The sequence below is a fragment of the Buteo buteo genome, chromosome 24 (assembly GCF_964188355.1).
Source record: "Buteo buteo chromosome 24, bButBut1.hap1.1, whole genome shotgun sequence".
In the NCBI taxonomy this organism is placed as follows: domain Eukaryota; kingdom Metazoa; phylum Chordata; class Aves; order Accipitriformes; family Accipitridae; genus Buteo; species Buteo buteo.
Genome location: NC_134194.1, coordinates 12,789,036 through 12,810,367, shown reverse-complemented (window position 1 = coordinate 12,810,367; position 21,332 = coordinate 12,789,036). Strand labels below are relative to the sequence as shown.

Below are 21,332 nucleotides of genomic sequence, written 5' to 3'. Positions count from 1 at the left end.
ATTATTTTTTCTCCCCTCCATGGGGCTTCACACTTTGCTACTGCTAATCCCTTTTCCACAGCTGTCTCGAACATGATTAACACTGTATGCAGTGCTCACCTGGCTTTGCTGTTCCCCCAAAGCAGGTGAACCTACTGCTTTCCATTGCCCTTCCCCACCTCCTCCAGCATGGCAGAACTTGCATTTGCAAATGTTGCCCTTAGTGCACATGGCACCAGCTGACTGCCACGCTGCTGTGTGTATCCCAACCCCCAAACCTGGTGCTGCCTCTGTTTGATCTGCTTGGAGCCTACGAGGGCTGCAGAAGGGCTCGCTCCACACGGGAGCCTGTGGGGATTTTGTGGATTGCTCTGGGTTACTTACTGTGCCATGCTTGCAGACACAGGCTGAGACAAGCTGCTGCTCCGCTGCTGCAGCCAGCTGCAGCCTTGCTGTTGCACATGCTGCCTGCAAATCGCCTAGCCTAAAATCTTTCTTTACCCTTCATTAATTAAAGTTCTTAATCCTTTCATTGAAGAAAAATTAGTTTTCTTAATTTCCTTCAGGAGTTTAGATAGCCAGTAGATGCTGGAAGCTGCAGGCAATGGCCACTGTAAATAATCTGCTGGTATCTCCTGGGCCGCTTGTGGGCAGCCTGCATGGCAAAATGGTGCATGGCTGCAGCCAAACAGCCTTTTTGACTCTTCCCTTTGGCCTCACAGCTACACTGATGTGGGGGTCCCCCCCACCGGCAGCACTGAAGGGAGGGTAGATTAAGTAGCAGGGGTAGAGCTTATACCAGAAGCACTGTGGAGAGAGCGATAGCTTGTTGCCAGATGCATTTATTTTTCTGTATAATTTTTAAATACAACAGTATTTCAGTGCTGGTTGGCTTTGACTAATTGCAAAAACCCACTAGAGCAAACATGCACTTCTGTTTCCTGGAAGTAAACTCGAAGGCGAGCTGAATCCCAGGAGTGAGGATGCTCGGAGCAGCACCCCTCCCTCCACTGTCTGAGTGTGCGAGGGAGAGCCCCACATCCCGGGGGGATTGCACAAGTTGTCTTTTCTCCTCAGACTGCTGACTTGCTGCCTGGAGCTGACTTTCAGTAGCTGGCAGCGATGAATGGAGATGGTGGTGGTGACGAAAGCCAGGGCTTCACCCAAGAGTTCGCCCATTTAGCAGTGGTGAGCTAAATCCTTTCCTTGTCTCTCTCCAGGCAGACACCGCTATTTTGCAGGCGCACTGCAATGAAGATTCTGAGTGATCCGAAACCAGCGCAAGCAGATACAGATGATAGGCAGCGTGTGCCAGGCTCCAGGGCAATCTAACCCCTCTCTGTGCCCTTCTTCTAGCAGGTTGTGCATGACCAGTCAGCCTTCGGTGGTTCGGGGGCTACTAAGAGCCCAGGGCATTGTGTGCTTGTGTGCACTACTGCAGTGTAGACAGTTTTCCTCTAAAATCATCGCTATTATTAAGGCGATGAGGAGGTGTCTTCCCTCTGCTCCATGGGCTGTTGACCGGCAGGCAGGCAGAGGGCAGCTCCCGGCAAACCTGAGCTGCCCTGCCCTCTCCAGCCCTCTGCTATTCCTTCAGTGCTCAGCCTCCGTCTGGGCAGCCGCTTGCTCGTGGTGATCAAAGCACGACTGCAGGAGCAAGGAGGGGTCCTTGTGGATGTCAAGCTGAAAGGGAAGCAGAGACACTTAGAAACGGAGAGAAGCGGCAGCCCCGGCACTGCTGCACGGAGCCAGCTGCCTCCTGAGAGCCCCGTACCAGCACCTCACCCATTGCAGCCGCTGCCGGGGCAGATTTGCTGCTGTTGCCCCGGTCATCAAAGGGTCTGTTCAGCCACCACCGAGCGTGGCCCACTGTGCACTGCAGACATAAAGAGCCTGCAGACATAAGGAGCTGGAAACGCTCCCTCAGAGTCAGCAGGGTGGTGGGGTTTTAGTGGAGTGGGGTTAGTGCTAGAAAAGCCGGTGGGGAGAGGATGGTGCCTTCTTACCTGCAGGATGCTGCTGAGAAACACGAGGGGTCCAAGTCTGAGTTTGAAAAGGTATTTGGAGGCAGAGACGGTGCATGAAAAATTAAAACGTATCCAGCCAAGGACTGAGGGGGAAAGAAAGAGGTAACAGAGATTGCGGGACCCAAACCCAGCAGCACCTGGAGAAAGCTCTCCACTGGCATTTCAAGACACACAGCAAGCACAGGAGGTAGGAGCTGTAGGTGCTTTAGGGAGAGAGATGCAAAGCTTGGGAGGGAGCGGGAAGGAAAGCTGGGAGGCATCCCTTGTGGGCATGCAGGCAGCTGCTGCGGCAGGGAGGCAGAGGTCCCTGAGCTGGCAGGGAGCAGAGAAACCAGACCTGTCCCTGTTTCTCCCTGCAAAGACACCTAGATGGACCTGGACAACAAGCTGGGACTGATAAATACTGAGAGTGTGCAGATGTGTACATTACTCGAAGTATGACCTCCAGAGCCTCCTGGACAGACTTTGTGTGTGGCCCAGAAGCTGAAGTCCATGTCGGGGAGCTGGAAGCTCCTGTGCTTAGAAGAGCCCAGAGGAGGATTTGGTGTCAGATGTCACTGCCCAGGGCACTGGTGGGAGCTGCAACTCCAAAGGGCAGCCCAGGCCAGTGAAATAAATCCCAAGCAACAGGGGTTTCACGCCAGTCGGGAGCACGAGCCTGGCGTGGTGTTTCCAAGCATTGCTTTGCTGTGCCCCTGCCTCCCCTGCCCACCCACGGGCCTTTTTGTGGGTCTTTGCCCATGGGGCTGGGGGGATCCCACCAAGCCGGTGGAGCCCGGGGCAGCCGTGGTCTCATCCAGCTCAGCTCAGCTTGGCAGATGTGGGCACTGCCACCCTGCCCTCGCTGCCCACACTGCCCGCTGCAGCCCCTGCGGTGCCTGCTGCCTGTGTTGCGTGCGCTGCCCACACTACCTGCTGCCCACACTGCCTGCCAGGTGCCAGTCAGCCAAGGTCAGCGACAAAAGCTGTCCCTATTCACAAAAGCCCGTTACTGACTTATTTTCCCCTCCCACAAGGCACACTATGCTCAGTACAGGAGATAATGCCACCTCCCTTCCCTCTGGCAGCTGGAGAGCAGCCATATAAGCTACTACAAAAGTAGCACCCATCTGTGTGAAAAGAAGCTGGTTTATCTCAAAGTTATACCAAAATGGAAACTTGCATTGGGTTTTTTTCCAAATGGCTGGAAGTAATTGCTGGGACTAATGGAGCTGCTGAATTGATTTTGTGATTCACCAACAGCTCCCTTCAGTCTCTAGGTCTGCTTGCAGGATAATACTCCATCAACAGTATCAGTCCTTGATTTTCCAGGAAGCTGCCTGGGAATGCAGTGCCGGCCGGCGCAGGTCAGGCTGGGAGGACAAGCGTCAACTGTGGGTCTGTCCCTCCGTGTAGACCCTTCCTTCGTGTGCCCCCACTCCATCCTGGAGCCCTGCCAGCCAGGGACCCCGCTCCCGTGCCTCTGCTCATGCTGGCACCCACCCTGGGCACCCTGACACCGGCTGCCCCAGCTGCATCCCCACATTTCCTCCTTGCAATTTCATGCTTTAATCTGTCCTGGCACTGGTAGTGTCACTGCACCCTGATGTATCTTAGAAAAATATTCCTGTTTGGTGGCCCTGAAGCCTGGGGTTTTTTTGGAAAGCAGCAGGGAAATGGGTTTCCCATCAGGTCTCCACGTAGGGTGCAGCAGTTGCAGGGACGAGGGGCTGCGTTGGGGGCAGGAGGCTGGTTCTGGCTCTATGGCTGGGCAGAGGGACCTGCGCTGGGCTGCCTCTGGCTGTGCTGGGCTGGAGGCGGGCAGGTCTAGGGCAGCTGCCTAAATTGGTGCAAAGTGGCAGAAAAAAAAATAGCTGGGACAGCTCAGCACCTTGCAGACCTCTTCCTTTAGGGCTGCTGAGGTCCTCCCGCCTGGCAGCATCACCGTGCCATGCTCCGGATAAATTCAGTGCGACACCTCCGAGCTGGCGAGCCCTCGCAGGGCTGATGGCTGGCGCTGGGCTCCCATGTGCCGGGTGCTGCAGGGGAGCTGCCCCCGTGCTGCTGCCAACTCCCCGGGCTTTCCATCCCATCCCTTCCACAGCCTGGGCTCCCACAGTGACCAGGACACCAGGAGCCCCTGTGCTGGGAAACAGCGGTTCGGCCACCTCGGCCGTGCCTCTGGGAGAGCAGGCTGGCTCCCGGGGGCTGCTCTCCTGGTACTGGGGGGGCTCTCCAGGTGCCATCCTGAGCCGTACAGTTGCCACATCGCCATCTGGAGTCTTTTCCACACTTTTTCTTGGAATCCAGCCCTTTGCTCTCTTACTCCCACTCAAGCAAATCTGAGGTGCCCCACTTCATTTTTAACCACCCAGTCTGGGGGGGTTTCTTCTGGACGGGTCTTGCGGCAGTGGCACTGCTCCCAAAGTCCAGAGTATGGAGCCCAGGCTTCTCCTGCATGAGTTAAACTGGAAGAAGCCACACTTAAAATAGCAATATACAGGGATGTTCCCCTGTAGGAGCCGCATCCCTGGCAGTGGTGCAGCACTGGTGTGAGCGAGCTGGGGGGCTCCACCACCCCCCCAGCCCCAGCCGTGCCCCCACCATCCCATGCCGCCCAAGCAGATGCAGAAGAGCACCTTCTGCAAAGCAAAACACCTCCTCCCAGAGCAGGCTTGCACTGATAAACTAAAGTATTAGCGGCACAGACTTGTTCCTTTTTTTTTCTTTCCACTTTATAGTATATATGTTATCATTTAGTTATAGGCAGATCACTTCACTATTTACAGTACATGAGCGTAGAGATTCTACAGTCTTTTTGATGTAAACAAGTAACTCCACGGCAGGGGAGTCTGGAAAAAGAAGCCTGTTCTGAAGTATTTACACAATTTAAAATAGAACTTTTATACCCACCAGATAGATATAGATAATACATTGAGCGATTTGGTTAAATTATCTATGAAACTATAGAATCTGACAATGTAAAAATACAAGAAAACGTTCTCTCGTTTTAGAAGGTAGACAGTTAAATCACACTAGAAATAAATCTCTTTTTTAAAAATAATAACAATAATAATAAAGGAAAGGCATAAGAATCCATGCCATCTTTTAAGGTTAAAGTATATTACATAAATAAGGACACAACGGAACGGAACTGGGGAAAAAAATTAAGTAAAATATAAAAAACCACTACCAATTAAAAAAAAAACCAGACTAAAAACTTGATTCTTAATCACAGAGGGATCAATTCTGCTACTTTTACTTACTCTGCAAGTAGAAAATTGCAGAGTTAAGTAGTACTTACTCAGCATGAGGAAGGGAGGCAGAATTGGCCCCTAATAATTATTAGCAGTGTCCTTTTACTTAAAAAAAAGAAGAAAAAGACAGAATTTAGCTTTTTTTTTTATAAATAACAAAGCAGATGTGCCCCTTTTTAGGTGAAATTCTTACACCTTTCTCATGAAATGCATCAATTTAATCTTTCTCTCTTTTTCTCACATGCATACACACACTCCCTCCCCAACTCTGTATTTACCGCAGCGTGGCTCTCGGCTCGGTGCTGTGGCCATGACCGTGGGTGCTGCGGCCATGACCGTGGGTGCTGCGGCCAGGCTGCCGCTGCCACCCCTGACCCCAGGGTGGGCGAGGGAAGAGGAATGAAACCCAAAGGCTGCATTTGGCTCTATATTGCTTGAGATTGTCGGGGATGGACTACGACGCTTAGAACAGAAAGGGTGTCAGGGCTCAGCTATGAACAACAATGTATCTCAGTATTCAGCATACTTCCAAAAAGAAAGAAAAAAAAAAACAAAACAGAAAAAAAAAAAAAGAAAAAAAAAAGTTCTGGTCTGCAATTGCAACACTCCTTTGCATGGACCAGTGCTGAAATCAGACACTCAAGACTGTAATGTTGTGACTGAGCTGCCACTTCATGAAAGAAGATGTGCAGCCCAGCCAGCTGTGCTGAGTAGGAATTGGGACAAACCTTTTCTTTGGGGCAGCACTGAACCGAAAACCCAGGATTGTCCTCTGCGTTCAGCCCAGACACTCAGAAACATTTGCTCCTTCCTGCAGAGCCTCAGGGACCCACGGGATTCCCACCAGAAACCTGGTACCCCACCCTGAACAATGAGCTTTTCTGGGGCAAATCTGTGCAAAAAAAGCAAAGGGGCTTTTTTGTCACAAAACTCTTCACATTCAGCATTTCCCCACAGTACCTGCAGGGAACTACTGAGGGACATTCTATAGTTATATATTTTTAAAAAAATAAATCTCCTCCTTACTTATTGCCTACCGTAATATACCCTTTTGCTCCCAGTTTCTCTTTGCAGTAGCGCTCCTACCCACCCTGCAGCCCCGGCCCTCGCAGGCAGTGGGGGGCAGCTTCCCGGGGCTGCCGTGGGGACTGGGGTACAAGGGTTCCCTTTTCGGGGTGCCCAGCTCTGAGCTGCACCCACGCCTGGGCACGCACCTGCCACGATGCCACTGGCTGGGTGGGACGTAAAGCTAATCCTCGGGGGGGGTTGATCCCTGCTCCCCGGCCCCCGCAGCTCCCGCAAAGCGCTGGGTGCCTCTTGCTTCCCCGGTGGTGCGGGCTGCCTCTCCCTGCACAGTGCCCGGGCATTGCTTTCCTCCTGCCCCATTTCTCCATTAGCATCCAAAACAGAGTCACAGGTCGCTAAGGGAGTGAGCTCTCACCTGCCCCTTGTGCCCCAGCCCTCCTTCCTGCCCCTTTGCAGACTTGAGCACTGTGAGCTACAGACACCTTTATATTAAAAAAAAAAAAAAAAATCAAGCAGAAACTTATTTTCCACCACAAACCCTGCATGAGGAATTCTAAAGCCAGCAGACCTGTGCTTCTTGAGCTGAACACCTTCCACTCTCACCCAGTCCTAAAAGTCAGGGGAAGCCCCTGGGGCTGGCAGCGCGTGCCCCCCGCTTTTCCCTGCTGCAGCGATGGGCTGGCAGGCGCGGGCAGCGGCAGAGGGCTGCCCCAGCCACAGTTGTGCCTCTGTGCATAGTGCGTAAGTCCTGGAGAAATTTCTTGGGGGAGGAGGGAAAACAAACCATCCCAATTTAATGGAAAAAAAAAAGAAAAAACCCCAAACCAAAAAAAAACCAAACCCCAACCCCACTTATAGGCTTCAGGCACCACAAAGACCACTTATTGCATCTCCTCCTACCCTATGGGTGCAGTACTGATCGGCTCTGTGCAGGACGAGCCCTCCCCTTCCCGAGCACCGGCCTTGATATCCAGAAGCCAGGCACGGGCAGGGGCTGCGGGACGACCTGGGGCGCCCAGCCGCAGGAAAACAATGGGAAATTTTGTATCTGGGTACACCAAAACCAATGCTTGGGAAGCGACTGAGTGATCCCCCAGGAGAGGGCTCCCCCCAGCTCTGCACTAACCCTTCCCCTCTGCCACGCTTGATGCATCCCCAGCGGGACCCGGCCGTGGGGGCTCGGTGCCGCTGGCTGAGCGGGAGATGGAAGAATTCCACTTACTTTGCTTTTTTTTGTTGGTTTTTTGGATTGATCGTTTTCTGAAAAACATCAGCACAGCACAGGACAGTACTACCCACCCTAAATGTGTCGCTATATACATTCTACATAAGCTCTATAGCAATCACATGTAAACATCATCGTTGTGAGGAAATACTAGGACAGAAAAAGGCAAAGCTACAATGAGGCAATTGCCAATAGCAGATGCTCAGTCTCGGCCAGAGCGACTCGTGTTTGCTAAGGTGGGATGAGAAGCGGGGGGAGCTCGCGGCAGGAGAGATGCCGAACCTCGCTGCTGAGACTGCAACGGCACGAGGACCGTTCCCTGACAGCGATCGTCGCCGGCGGCAGATTGGGGACCCGCAGTTCAAACCCTGCGGTGGCCCGTGGGCCCTCGCGCCGCCGGGCTGGTCGTCGTCGGAACCACGGCTCCCTCAAAAGCGGAGAGAAACAGCCGGGTAACGGTGCTGGTATCGGCGCTGCCGGCATTCCTGCTCCCGCCAGAGACCGGCCGCACGCGTGGCCCCGGAGCCGAGGGCCACCTCGGCAGCACGCGGGCTCTCGGCATTGCACCTCATGCAATTTCGGAGGCTTTGGTCACGCTCCCTGCAAGACGAAAGAGTACCCACGGCAGGGAAATGAGAATAAAACCCCTAAGTCATGTTGAGGGGAGACCCCAGGAGACTCTAATCTATCTATTGGCAGAGTTAAGGCTATAATATTCTATCTACATAGGATGGCTGAATCCCTAGTGGTCTCTGGGCCTGAAAAATAAATGGAGACGATGGCGATGGCTTGAGGAGCAGCCAGATTCCCGCTCCCTCAGGAAAACAGTGCCTCTGGCCAGCGCGCGGTGGGGTTTGCTCCAGCCGGTGGTGGGCTCTCTCCCCCTCCCTCCCTGCCCGGAGATGGAGGGCAAGTTTGCAAGCAGATTTCGTGGGGGTGCTGCTTGAGCACGCCTTAAATCCAGCACTGCCAGGCAGCCCCAAGGACCCCCGGCCAGAAGCAGAGCGGGCAAGCGTGCCACGGGGCACTGGTGGGCATGGGGGACAGATCCTGGGTGCCAACCGGGTGCTGGGGAAGTGTATGGCTTATCAGGTACTGGGCAGAGCGCAGGCAGGGTGGGCGTTCGGCACGGCTGTCGTGCCCCGCTCCTGCCTCCCTGCCTTTCTGGATTTTGGGCTGGCTGCCGGGCAGGGATCACAGACAGATCTTCTCGCCCCGCTCGCTTTGCAGGGGGTGGAAGCGAGCGGGGAGCAAGCCGCTCGGCCTGGCCGGTCTCCCAGCTGCCCAAGGAGCCGGAGAGGAGCCAGCTCCCTCGCAGGGACCCGGAGGCATCCATCCCCCAGGCTGTGCCGGCAGGACCCGTCGGATCAAGCCTGGCCGGCTCTGGCCCCTCTCTCCTGGCTCCAAAGGCAGCGGAGGGCTGGAGCAGCGCTGGCAGCCCCCCGGGCAGTGCATCCTTTTACCACCCCTCTCCTTCACGCCTGCAAAGCTGCCCGGCCCCACAGCAAGAATGGCACGGGGCTGGCGTGCCCCACCGCCCGCCGGCTCCGTCACGCACCGGGACCGAGCTCAGCATCTGGGTCCCGCGACCCAGGCGGGCTGGGGGCTGGGGGGGCTGGGGGACTCGGGCCACGCGAGCGAGAAGAATGGCTTTGACAGCAAAGTGGGTGACCCCGATGCGACTGCCGAGCACCCCGGTTTGCCGGCAGGGAAGGCGGGCGCCTCCGCGGCCGACGGGTGAATGCTGGCTCCATGACTCTGCTCTGACCCCCCATTTGCTGAGTGGCAAGTGCCTCATTACAGTGCATAGTTAAAAATCAAGGAAGCGGTACAATAAATCTGAATTACAGTACATCTGAGCCATAAATACATTTTTTAAGTATATACTTTTTTTCTCTTCTTCTTCTATTAAAAATTAGTTTATAATCCTGATTCTATTCACAATTAACAATTTCATCATCACACACTACGGACAAAAAAATGTTATGGTGAACACAGCTGCAACTCCGCGGCGGGAGCACCGGGGGGGCCAGGAGGGAGGAGAAGGGGTGGGGGGCTCCTAGGCTCACCCTAAAACAACCAGTCAGAAGCGGGGGGGACTAACGTGTGGCAGTGAGACATCAACACCATGGGGACTCACAGACAGAAGCAGCTTTGTTCAATGTAAACATCGATCGGAAGGGACAGCAGTCTCTCTCTCGTGCGTGCGTGCTCTCGCTCTCTCTCGCTCTCTCTCGCTTTCCATAGACTGAATAATTTCTTTGAAAACGTAAACATATTGGAAGTGCCTTGACTGAGGTATTGAGGTATTCCTCCAAGGTTAAGGCTGTTACCGATGCAGGCTTAGCTGGGCCTCCTGCAGCAAGCTGTCGAAATCCATGGTCTCGTACTTGCTTTTCACTGGAGCTGGGGAGGACTCCTCCACGCTGCAATCTGGGAACGGCAGGGATACAAGGCAGATGGGTCAGGGAGCAGGGCACTAGGCACGCTCGCTGCCCGGCGAGGAGGAAAACTGAGGCACGCCAGGGCACTGCTTGCTCCCCCGCTACCGGAATGCTGCATCCCAGCACCGCAAAGCCAGCCTGGCCGAGGCGGTGACGGCGAAAGGGAACGGGGACGGTGCTGCCTCTCCCTCATCGACAAGGAGCTGTTGGGCAGAGGGGCTGTAGCGGTGCCCAGCCTGGCAGGTCACACAGCACAGACACCCGTTTCCAGGCGTGCAAAAATCTGCGGGATGCAGCTGAATTCTGAGGTGCTGACACAGGGCCGTCCCCGCAGGAGCCGTGCCGGTGGTGGGGAGGAGGTTGCCTGCCTGCAACCCAGCCGTCCGTCAGAAGCTGAACAAGCAGTGCCACCGCAAAGCCTGGGAAATTCAGCAAATGCCAGAAATAAGGCTGCCTAATTTAACAGCAGCTTTTGGGTGTATATTTTTGAACGAGCCATGAATGGCACGGTTGCATTTCACCTCTGCCTGTGGGCTTTGCCTCTCATCCTGCACCAGGGCGAGCAGGGTTTTAGGAACGAGCCAGGCTGTGCAATACGGGGCTGACTGCTGGCCTTGCAGCAATCTGCAGGTGAGGAGCACTGAGGGAGGTTCTCCTATGCAGGGGGGCAGCTCTGGGCCCCCTCCCCGCAGCACTGCACAGCCATGTGCCAACATCTTCATCATGGGGTGCTATCTGTTTCCTATCTTCTCTGTGCCCAAAATGAGAGGGATTTATGTAGATGAACATGGGCATTTGCGCCCACAACCAAAGTCAGAGGGATTGCTGCTCTGAGCAGATGAGGTATTATAAGGTGCTAAAAGATCAAGCAGTACTTGTGTCAGACTGGGCATCTACAGATAAGTCAAGACTTAGGGCTTTCTTTTTTGGGCCTCAGTCTCTCGTGCATGAAGTGGGATACTAGAACCACTTCACCCCCTGCAGAGGGTACAGAAATAAATGCCCCGTGTTCGTGAAACACCTGAAGATCCCAGTCACGAGGGCTGAGCGAAGCCTGGATCACATTTCTCTTGCAGGACTAGCACAGGGTTTCGCTCCTGTCCCTCAGCTCAGGCTGCAGCCCTATCACCCAGGGAGGGACGGGGTCCAGCAAAACCCCGGCTAACACGGTCGCCCAGCGAGACAGGAGGTCTTGCAGAAGCCCATACAGCACAGAAGGAGTTAATGCGACCACAGCACATTACAGTGCCATCATTTTGGCTCAAAAGTGCACGTGCAGTGTAGTGAATCTGTCCTGCAGAGCAGCAAACCACCCAGATCACCTCTTGGGCTAATAAGATGTGGCTGACTGCTTTCTCTAATGACTGGGAAGGGACTTCTCTGCTGGAAAGCGTCCAGTGCTGTGGAGAAATGCAGCAGAGACAGGATGGGCTGTGGTCAGCTGAGACCCAGCAGCCCTGGGGCGTGATGCTATGTTTTGCAGCCAACACACTCTGGGTCCTCACGCCAGTTGCTTTTCTTCTCTCCCCCAGTTTCCCAAGCCATCTGACTGAGCTAAGAGCAGCTACGTGAGCCGTGGGAGAGCCGGTGGGCTTTTGTTGCAGGCTTTAAAGAGGTTTAGGATCCTTGCGTGACTAGGTTTCAGCAGTGCAATGTGCCATTACAGCTCTGTGCTGATAAACGAGATGATTCGGAAAAAGCAGCTCCTGCTTTCTTACCCAAGTCAGTGTATCTGGTCCAGACGAAGTGCCCGAGGCCACCAGAGCTGAGCTGGAACGAAGGCTCGTTCCTCTTCCTTAGCGAGGTGCCGTTCTTCAGAGATAAGGCGGCATGCTCTGAATACCGGTAGGTGATCAAGCCGTATTTATCCCCCCTGAGCAACCAGAGAAAGAATTCAAAATGCGATGGGCCCCGCAGCCCCTCTGACATGGCTCTGCCCAGCACCGCGCCCCCGGCTCTCCATCCCGCCGTGTCCCTCCATCCTGCTGCCCCTCCATCCCACCGCTCCCCCCCTTGCCCTTGGACCTGGGGACACACTGCATCTCCTCGCCCAAAGCACCGGGACCATGGGCTCGGCTGACCGAGGGGGTTGGCGTGACACGGAGCACTTCCCCCCACCGGCACAACTGCATCACTCGCACGTGCACATCTGGATGCAGGGGTGACCCTGCGCTGCCCGGCAGTGCTGATGCTGCCCGGGGAAGAGGGTTTGTCTGTAGCCACTGGAGCCCCGGACCGCGGCTCGCTCCCCACCCACCTGTTAGTCCTGGACAGGACCTGACACTCCACGATTTCACCAAACACTTCGAAGCGTTTCTTCAGTTCACTGGAGCTCATGCTGCTGGAGAGGTTTTTGATATACACCACACGGCCTTCCCCCTGGCAAAGTAAGCGAAAGGTTTCAGGCTCCGGGATCCTGCACCTCGGGGCTGCTGATGGGTACTGGAAATGTGGGGCCATGGAGGAGCCCCTGCAAGCCAGCACCGGGAATCAGGCTGCAGCGGGGCAATACCACCGTGGGCACAGCCTGACATCTCCGGGGTCTGGCTGTCTCCATTCCAGCTAGCTCACAGGTGTCACCCCCAGGACACCACTGCTGCAGGGGACAGCCATAGCCAGGCTGAAGCAGCCACCGCCCTCTTCTTCGCTTTTAAATTTCTCCTGCATTCCTGCAGCTTTTTCAGCTTCTTCTGGTGAAGATACGGTGAAATATTCCCAATAATTGCTAGGGGCAAAATTCAATTGCGTTGCAGGAAAAAAATGCCAGAGGGGCATGTGTGAGCATGTGTGTGTGTGTGCGCGCGCACAACAGTACGGAGGACAAAGTTATTTCCCCGCACGCCCACCCCCCACCCAGCTCCCACCCATGGGCACACGCCGGGTTCCCAGTGCACAAGGCTGCTGCTGCGGCAGGACCGCATCTGTAACGGCTGAGCCGCTTCAGGGATTCCCCAGCTCACTCCGCTAATTGCCAATGCCAACTGCGCTGAAGCACCGGCATAGGATGCTCTGGGCATTTCTGGGCCAAGGACTCCGCGTATTGCCAATCGCCGGCAGCTTCCGCTTCACGTTGGGTTTTTCTCTCCCCGCTCCATCCCCATGGCCTTGTTTAACACTGGCCTCGCACCAAGGGATGCTGAAGCCAGGGCTAATGGGCTCCACTGCTGCTTTTCTGGAGCGGGAGATGAACTGAGGGCTGGGGATTGCTTTGTCCCAGCGTGGGGTCCCCGCTCACTTACGATGGCCTTTTCCCGTCTCTTCTCCAGCTGGCCCCGGTGCCCGCTCCCGCCCTGACACTGCTCGCTGTTCTCACACCTGGGAAGCGAGGGAGAGGAGGTCAGCCCGGGGGGGTTGGGGGCATCCAGCGGGGAAAGCTTCAAACATCAAAGAGAAGCCGAGGCACGCAGCGTCTGCAACAGTGGGCAGGTGGGCACTCCGGAGCACCGGCAGCCGAGGAGAGATGGGGGTCTGGAAACACTGGAAAGGACACTGGAAAGTCCTTTCTGATAGATGGCAGAGGGGGTTCCCAGCTGGCACTCACCCCTTCGGCTCCTGCCTGTGCCCCATTGCTCCCAGTGCCATGGAAACCCCTGGCTGCTTTACCCCAGTGCTGCTTTCTCTGGCCATGGTGTTTGCAGCAGCTGCTGATGTAGTACCAATTATTTCTATAGTTTTTCTTTCATTAATTAGCATCTTTACTACTTGAGCCATCAGAGCAGAGACAGCCAGAGCTGCCACGCACTGGGGCAAAAACGCAGGGGGCAAGAACAGTCCCAAGTGCCCTCCCCACAGCCCCCCTGTACCTGAAGGTGCGTCTGCTGGCGGGCGATCGGGACCGGCAGCACGAAGACCCTGAACTGGACCTGCTCCGGGAACAGTAATGCAAAGTGGTCCTGGAAAGGGGGTTTCTCCGCAGGCACAGCTTGGTGTCGCCGTGCTCCTCCTCCTCCTCCTCTTCCTCCTCTTCCTCCTCCTCCAAGGGGGAGCCGCTCTCACTGCAGCTGTCTTCAAAGACAGTGTCGTACTCGGGGGTCTTGCAGAAGACCATGTCCTCGTCATCGAGAGCACTGTCCAGAAAGCCAAAGTGCTTTGTTAAGCTGGCTCTGATCTCCTGGTCTCTCAGCTGCTTGACGCCGTCCTTCCACAGCATCTCGCCGCCCGCCTCCTTGCCGCCGAGGTCCAGCCCCTGGTAGTGGGCGGCCGGGACCCTCCTCTTGTGCTCCGTCTCCACCTGGCTCGGGGGCTCCCAAGACTTGAGCACCTTCCTCTGCAGGGCGGCCTCGGGCTTCAGCACCTGGCAGTAGTCGTGGTCCCCGAAGGAGCGGGAGAAGGGCCGCTTGAGCACGCCCTGCTGCTCGGGGAGCACGGGGCGCCCGACGGCTCGGCTGAGGTGGGCGAAGAGCTCCGTCCTCTCGGGGTGCTTCCTGGGGGCTTTCCGGGAGGCTGCTGCGTCCCCTGCGCCCCCGGGGCTGGGGGCCGTCCCGTCCTCCTTCCCTGGCTCCTGGGGGATGTCTGGCTTGTACAGGTCCTCCTCGGCGGGCTTATACGGCGGAGTGGTGGGCGGCGTGAGACCTGAACCCCCCCCCCGAACAAAGGGCAGGAGTCAGCTCTCTGCCCCCACCGTCCTGCCCCGTCCCACCCCAGCGCCTAGGCTGCACCAGGCGTTGCGAGGGAGGAGGCTGCTCAGCCCCTGGAGCCTCATCCATCCAGCAGCACGTGAGGAAAAAGAAGGATGCCTGATCCCAGCAGGGACCAGAGGACCCTCCCTTCCCTCCTGTCTCATGCAGGGGCCCCCTGCACAGCCCCCATCCCAAACATCCCCCTGAGCTGCTCGCAGTGCTCGGATGCGGAGGCAGTGCACTGGAAGCCTCCTGCGTTCGTGGTGCGGAAGGGGGTTTCTGGGCCAGGGAGGAACGTGCCCCCTCGGCTGGAGCTGGTAACTCCAGGCTGAATTTAGGGTATATTTGCCCCCTCCCAGCGAGGATTTTTGCAAAATTAAAATATTAAAAGCCCGTCCTACCTGCTGTCCCACACAGCTCCACCGTCAGCATCGGCTCAAAGTTTCTCTTCCCAAAGGTTGGGTCACTGGAGAAGAGCAGAAAATAAGGAGAGAGAAAGTGTTTAGGTGAACCACAGTCCCAAAAACCAAAGGGAAGCTGAGAAAACGCTCCCTACAAGCAAGCCCTCCCACCATGGCTAGTGCCTGGCAGTCTAACCCCACGGAGGGGTGCAAGGGGCAGCAGGGCGAGCAGCATGCCCTCCTCATCCCAGCCAGAGCTCCGGGGCACGTTGCCCCTGGCATGCAGAAATGCCCTGCCCTCAGCCTGGGGCTCTCCGAGCTCCTTGCACCCGAGCGATGGCCGCAGCTCCCCACAGCCCCGCGCTCAGCTGCATGGCTCAGTCTGCTCTGCAAAAGCAGCTTTGCTTGCTCACTGCAGATGCAAGCCCAGCCAGACAAAGCGAGGCGGCTTTCCAGTCCCAGCGCAGTTCATTTAGCCCCACGCGCACTTACGTTTGTGCCAAGGACAGCGTGAGACACCTGGGTGTTTCTGAAAGGCAGGGAGAGAAGCAGGGTTACCAGCGGAGCTGTGCTCCCTCCAACGCCCGCAGCGCTCGCGGTGGGAGCTGCGGCCCCTCTGCCTGCCCTGGCCTGGCAGGGGGCTGGGGACGGTGGGCTTTGCCTGCCTGCGAGGCAGCAGCGTTCGCGGGAGGGCTAACACTGCCAGGATCGAGCCATTCGTGCTCACAAAGCGCTTGCGGATAGCTGCGATTTTGGGGGCACTGGTGCAGCTGAACCGTGGTGCCCACGCACAGGGTGAGTCCGCGGGGAAGGGGGACATGGAGGGATGGGGTAGCCCGGTCCCTGCTGGGTTAGCGCTACACCGACTCCTTCACCTCGTTATAAGGATGGGGAAACTGAGGCAGAAGGCCCCTATGGATCGAAACAGCACCCCAAAACCAGAACAGGCTCCCCAACTCCCCACGCATGGGACCCCACAGCCAGCCGGCACATGGGTCAGGGCTCGCCTGCGCTTGGGGCTGCCCACAGCTTCACCGCCAGCTGAGCGCCGGGCGCCTGGCCGGCACTGCTCGCCCACGGCAGGGACGGCACGGGCAGCGCCACAGGCAGCGCGGGTGCTCTGGGGAGGGCTGAGCAGAGTGGCAGCCCCCGGCCCCCCTCACCTGCTTGCTCCAGGAGGGCACAGCGCCGGCTCTCGGCCCCGTCACCCGCCTCGCCGTCCCCCGGGGAGCCCAGGGAGAGGGGCTGGGGCTCTGCCGGGGCTGCCGTGCCCCCCACCTCCACTTCGGCCGCGGGCTCTTCGGCGGAGAAGCCCTCCAGCACTGGGCACGGTGCGGGGTCTCTGCAGACCAGGGCGTCCCGGGGGCCGCGGCCATCCCCTGCCTCCCGGGGGACGGAGGGCTCGGGGGGCGGCTCGTCAAGGAAGGAGAGCCAGTGGCCGAGCTCGGGGTTGAGTCTCTTGGACCGGCGGACGGCGTAAACGGTGCTCTCCTGCTTGCGGGCCACTTTTCCCGCGGCTGCGCCCGGGGTGCCCGCACGCTTGCCAGCATCGTCCTCGAGGCCAGCCGGCTCCCGCAGTGCCTCTGCCTCGGCCCTGGGGCTCTGCCACGGCTCACCCTTCTCCGGTGCCGTTTTGGCTCTGGATGTGCAGGTCCCACCGGCATCCTCCCCATCCTGGGCTGGTGGCACAGGGGAGCGGGAGCCAGGCGGCCGGGCCAGGGCGGCATACACGGGCTTGCCCAGGCGGTATGGCTTGCTCACGTCGCACAGCAGGTCGCGCGCCAGCAGCTCCTTCAGGATAGAGAAGGATGCTCCGGGCTTCTTGCATCCCCCGGCCGCCTGCCAGGCGCAGCCCGGCCGGTTCTGGGCACCGCCGGGGGGGCCCGGCTGCGCGGGGCAGTCCGGTTTGGCTCTTTTGAAGGGGCTGCTGCAGGGCTGGGGCTTGGCGTCGGCGGCATCGCGGCTGGGCAGCTTCCGCGGTGGCAGGCAGTAGGTGTGCATGTAGCGGATGAGCTCCACCACCGAGTGCATCTCCCCCTCGCAGGAGAACTGGCTGCCGGAGCCATCCTCCCCCGAGGAGGGGGGGGTCACCGAGTCGCCGGAGCTCAGCGAGTCCTCACTGGAGTCACTGTCATCCTCGTGATGGGCGCAGTCGCCCGGGGACGGGTGGTGGCGGCCGCTGGGGCACTCTTCAGGTGCCCGCGGGGCTTTGGTCTGGGGGCAGGGAGCGGTGGAGGTGAGGTGCCGGTGTAGCTCGGTGCAGCTGCGGCTCTGCGCCTGCGGGACGCTCGCCCTCCTGTCCCGGGGACCCTCCACCTTCGGAGAGGAGAGAGGAGAAAGTCACACACTGTCAGTCACGACCTGACACACGTACCAAGCACAGGGGGAGAAGCCCCCCGGGCCGACAGAGCCACCCCACATCCTCGAACCCCCGGTTCCAGCCCACCAGCATCCCGACGACGTGCCTGGGGGTCAGCCCCACACCCCAGCAGGTTTCCAGTGGTCACGCGGAGCTGGCAGCCCAACCGCCCCGAGCGCTGCCCCTCCAGCAGCCGGCACGCAATGATGCTCCTTCTCGCCAGGAGGGATTTGCTGCTCTTCCCAGGCAATCTAATTTGCCGGGCCTAATGCACCGCACAATTACCATTAGCCAAGTAGAAAAATCTTTGATGGCAACTTCTGCTGGGTTTCAGGAGATTAGCTTAAGTGACAGGGTCGGCTCTGCAGCTCAGCATGCAGCTCTCCCCGGCTGATGGCTCCCGGCTTGGGCTGTGAGTCAGCGGGGAGCGGGGAGAGGGGGCGGCCAGGGAGCACGCAAGGCTTTCCCAAACCGGTGCTCAGGGAAACTGGGAGAGGCCTGACCCCACCGGGTCCAAATGAGATCGAGATGTTTCACAGCCCAGCGCGAAGCCTGAAGGTTTTGCTGAAGCCGGACTGCACAGCCCCTGCGCAGACAGGGATGGGAACACCGCGGTGACGGTCCCCGCCTGTCCCCAGCCCCTGGCCCAGCTCAGGGGCTGCCCACGGTCCCCAACACCATCCTTCGGTGACCTCCTTTAGGATGTCCCAAGAGGTGGGCGCCGGACGGGCTCGAGCTCTGCCCACCGAGAAAGTACCTTTGTGCAGGGCCGTGCGGGTCGGGATTTAGGGGTCCCCGGGCGCCGGGCGCTCCCGTCCCGCTGAGCCTCGCAGCTCGGAGGCACGTGCGATGGAGAGAGGAGCAACTTCTTCAGCTGCAAAGAGAAGCGGCAAGAAAAGGAGTCGGCATCGCAGCGAGGGCAAGAGAAAGTGCCGGTGGGGCTGCAGCCCCCCGGCTCATGCCTGCGCTAGGCAGGTCCATTGCTGAGCATCTGACCCAAAAATGGGGGAGGAAAAATAAAAAGGCAGGGAGGTGTTTCCCCCACGGCTGCGGGGCCAGGCGCCTGGCCACGCACAGCCCTGAGGGGGTTGGGGCTGTCTCCACAGCATTCACCCACGTCCCCAGGGACCCCCAAGCAGGTCGGGGAGGTGGGGACATGAGGGAATTTACTTCCCAGTGGCATCCCTGCTCCCGTCAGACACACAGGAGCTGTCGTGGCATCCAAACTTCTCACTCCATCAGTTCTGCCTTTAGGTTACAGAGACTTTACATTGGCATGAGTGACAGGTTTGGACAGCTCGCTTGGGTCCCCGTGCAAGGCTCATTTAGCTGAAACATCCAGATAGGGCCTCGACTCATTAATGAGCTTTCAAGGCGTTTTGCAGATGCAAGCCCCTGTGGGACCTGTTGAGGATCTTCCCCAACACGATCTGTCAGGATCACGGGCGGTGGGAGCGGGGTTTTCCCTGGGTTACCCACAGTGCCACCGCTTCTGATGGCAAGGTCAGCATCACATTTTTCTTCTGCTCAAAACCATTTTTGGTTAGGGGGAAAAAAACCCGAACTCCACACCCAGCAACAACATTTCATATTCCGCCCGTGTCGCGCTAACAACCGAAGGCGACAACAGCTCAACAGCAAGACGACTGCGTAGGCGCCGGGGGACTGCAGGGAGGAGACAGATCTGGGGCTCCCGCGCTGGCCGGCGGGCATGGAGCCCCGGGGCGGGCGCGGGGGCTTTTAAGGGGCGATAGAAATAAGGGGTGCCCAGGTCAGGGTCTGCCGGGAAACATCAGCCGGGGCACCCACAGCTTCAGGCGTGCAGCTCCTGTAGGTGCGAGCAACCAGCACCTTTTCCCCCCCCACCCCTGCAACGTATACATCCTATATATACACATACATATTGTGTGTGATATATACCCCCCCGCGCAGGGCGTGGGCGGTGGAAATGCACGCTCTCACCACTGGATGTCACTCCTCCCTGCCACAGCCCCGGCTTTTGGGGAGACCTCGGGGCCAGGCTGGGGGTCCCTGGGGGGGGACCTTGGGCCCCAGGAGGGAGTGGGCTGGGTGGCCCTGTGCCAGGGGACCTCCCGAGGACGGCGGTGCTTTGCAGCAAATGCTGCCAGTTAGTCCTGGCCAGGAGGGGGAGCAGGGCTGGAGCCCCGATATTGCGGTGAACCAAGAGGGATGCTCCAGTCACGAAATCTGTAGGGGCTGGAGGGCACGCAGCCCCCGAGGGGGTTGTGGTGGAAGGCGTGGGGGGGGGTCAAACCCTCCCGCTGAAAGCTGAGGGCATGGGCTCTCTGACACCCCGGCCAAGCCCCCTCTGTCCCTCCTGCGAGAGCAGCGGGGAGCTCGGCCCCGAGGCAGAGCCGGGAGGGAGCAGCCACCGTTGCCCATGGGCACGGGGCTGGGATGCGCTAGGGAGACCCCCGGGCAGCCCCACATCCGCACGTCCGATTAAAAGCAGGTGTGGGTCTTGCCAAAGCAGCCCCCGCCCCTTTGACACCCGCCCCCACCCCGTCAAAGATATATTTGTATACACAGAGCTTGTTCCCGTGAGGATGGTGATGGAGGTGACAGCAATGATGCAGAACATGTATACGTATACAATACAAGTATATGCTTTGGTATTGACGGTTAAAGAGAGTTTTAAGCCTAGAATGAAAAAATTCAGACCTTTGCTTCCTATCATACCCATGCAGCCGGCTTATCAGGGGCTCATCCAAATCCACCTTAAACAGTAGGAAGTGGGTTCTTACTAGAGACAGCTCATCAAACTCGGGGGCCGGGGGCGGCCCCCCCGTGACCGGGGCGGTGGGTTTGGGGGAGGGGGCAGGCGAGGTGTAGGCATGGTTGAGCGTGTCCCCCTCTTCCATAGTTCGGAAGGCAGCCAGGCCCATGTCATCTCCCTGTATATCATCCAATGTCTCGGTGAGGGCTGCCAGCAGCGCTTCATTCTCGCTGTCTATTATCTGAAAGGAGCAGGCAGAGAAGAGAGGGGGAGTTAGGCTGGGCAGAGGGACTGGGGGATGCTGGGCAGGGGGGAAGAGGGGCCGGCAGTGCCACACCAGCACCCACACTTCCCAGTGACACTGCAGGGGACCTGGGAGAGCTTTTCCCCAGCACAGCACTAGGATCAGGAGGAGAGAGACCCAACTGCAAAAGGAGGATCAATCCGTCCCCCTGCACCCCCAGCAGGAATATAGTGAATCAGAGCATCTTCTCTCCCAATAGTTGCCTCCACTCCACCGTGAGGCAAACAGCAGCAGATAAAGGATCTGTGATTAAAAGGCTCCTTGCCCAAATCCTCCTGACTCTGAGCTGCAAGTCCCCCCCAGCGCTGGCTATCACAGCGCTGCTGAGCGGGGCTGGGAACAGCATCCAGCCAGGATGGGAGCCCAGGGAGGGGGCAGGCACAGCCCCCTGCCTTCTGCAGGGCTGGGGAGGCCCGAGAGGGCACGGCTGGTTATTTGCAGCTCTCCTGATGGGGAAGGCAAATAAAATGTGACAAGCCGAGCCGTAAGCTCAGCCTGGGGCTGCCAAGTGGACAAGAGGGCACGGCCCCCTGGGAGGGCACAGGGGAAGCTCAGCCCTGGCTGCACCGCTGGCCACATGCCACAGCTTGCAACAAGCAGTGTGGTTTTTGTTTTCACTGTGTTTTCAAACACAAGCACCTCCAGCTCAACGGGGGCTCTCAGCCCTCACGCTTAAGCCGGCTGCACCAGGCGCTCTGCAAGGGACCCTACCAACAGAGCACGGCCCCCAGAGTGAGATGGGCCTTATGTTACAGATCCCCTGATCTATTCTTTTTGGTGAACGGCATGATCTGGGGATGCTGATGGGAGATTTGTGAGTGGCTGGGGCTGCGCCAGGGCTGCGCTGGGCCAGGCAGGGCCACGGGCTGCTCCTGCCTCCGACCTGCCCGCTGCCCCGACGTGCCCCCTCGGGCCCCTCTTTCCATTTGGGCTTTGCCTCGGCTGACACACATCCAGCCCTCCCAATCCCACACA

General features: G+C 58.2%; 1 protein-coding gene across 6 annotated transcripts in view; it reads right to left on the bottom strand.

The window, feature by feature from the left end:
• Positions 1-805: 805 nt before the first annotated feature.
• The window catches only part of PPARGC1B (PPARG coactivator 1 beta), a 58,158-nt gene continuing 37,631 nt past the window's right edge, over positions 806-21,332 (bottom strand). Inside the window, exons 3-14 of one of the 6 annotated variants that reach the window (XR_012654285.1) lie at positions 20,082-20,294; positions 18,074-18,190; positions 16,121-17,273; positions 15,450-15,486; positions 14,958-15,022; positions 13,741-14,509; positions 13,177-13,252; positions 12,195-12,316; positions 11,656-11,810; positions 9,827-9,926; positions 1,986-2,089; positions 1,484-1,662 (exon numbers count right to left, since the gene is read on the bottom strand). Coding sequence is in view for 4 of the 6 variants with exons in the window: in XM_075056518.1 (XP_074912619.1) it covers positions 1,455-1,662; positions 9,827-9,926; positions 11,656-11,810; positions 12,195-12,316; positions 13,177-13,252; positions 13,741-14,509; positions 14,958-15,022; positions 15,450-15,486; positions 16,121-17,273; positions 18,074-18,190; positions 20,082-20,294 (3,015 nt within the window). In the remaining 2 variants the exon portion in view is untranslated. Of the gene's footprint in view, positions 1,663-1,924; positions 2,090-9,633; positions 9,927-11,655; positions 11,811-12,194; positions 12,317-13,176; positions 13,253-13,740; positions 14,510-14,957; positions 15,023-15,449; positions 15,487-16,120; positions 17,274-18,073; positions 18,191-20,081; positions 20,295-21,332 lie in introns of those variants that run through there. The other 5 variants (XM_075056518.1, XR_012654287.1, XM_075056519.1 and 2 more) reach the window with 5 other exon arrangements.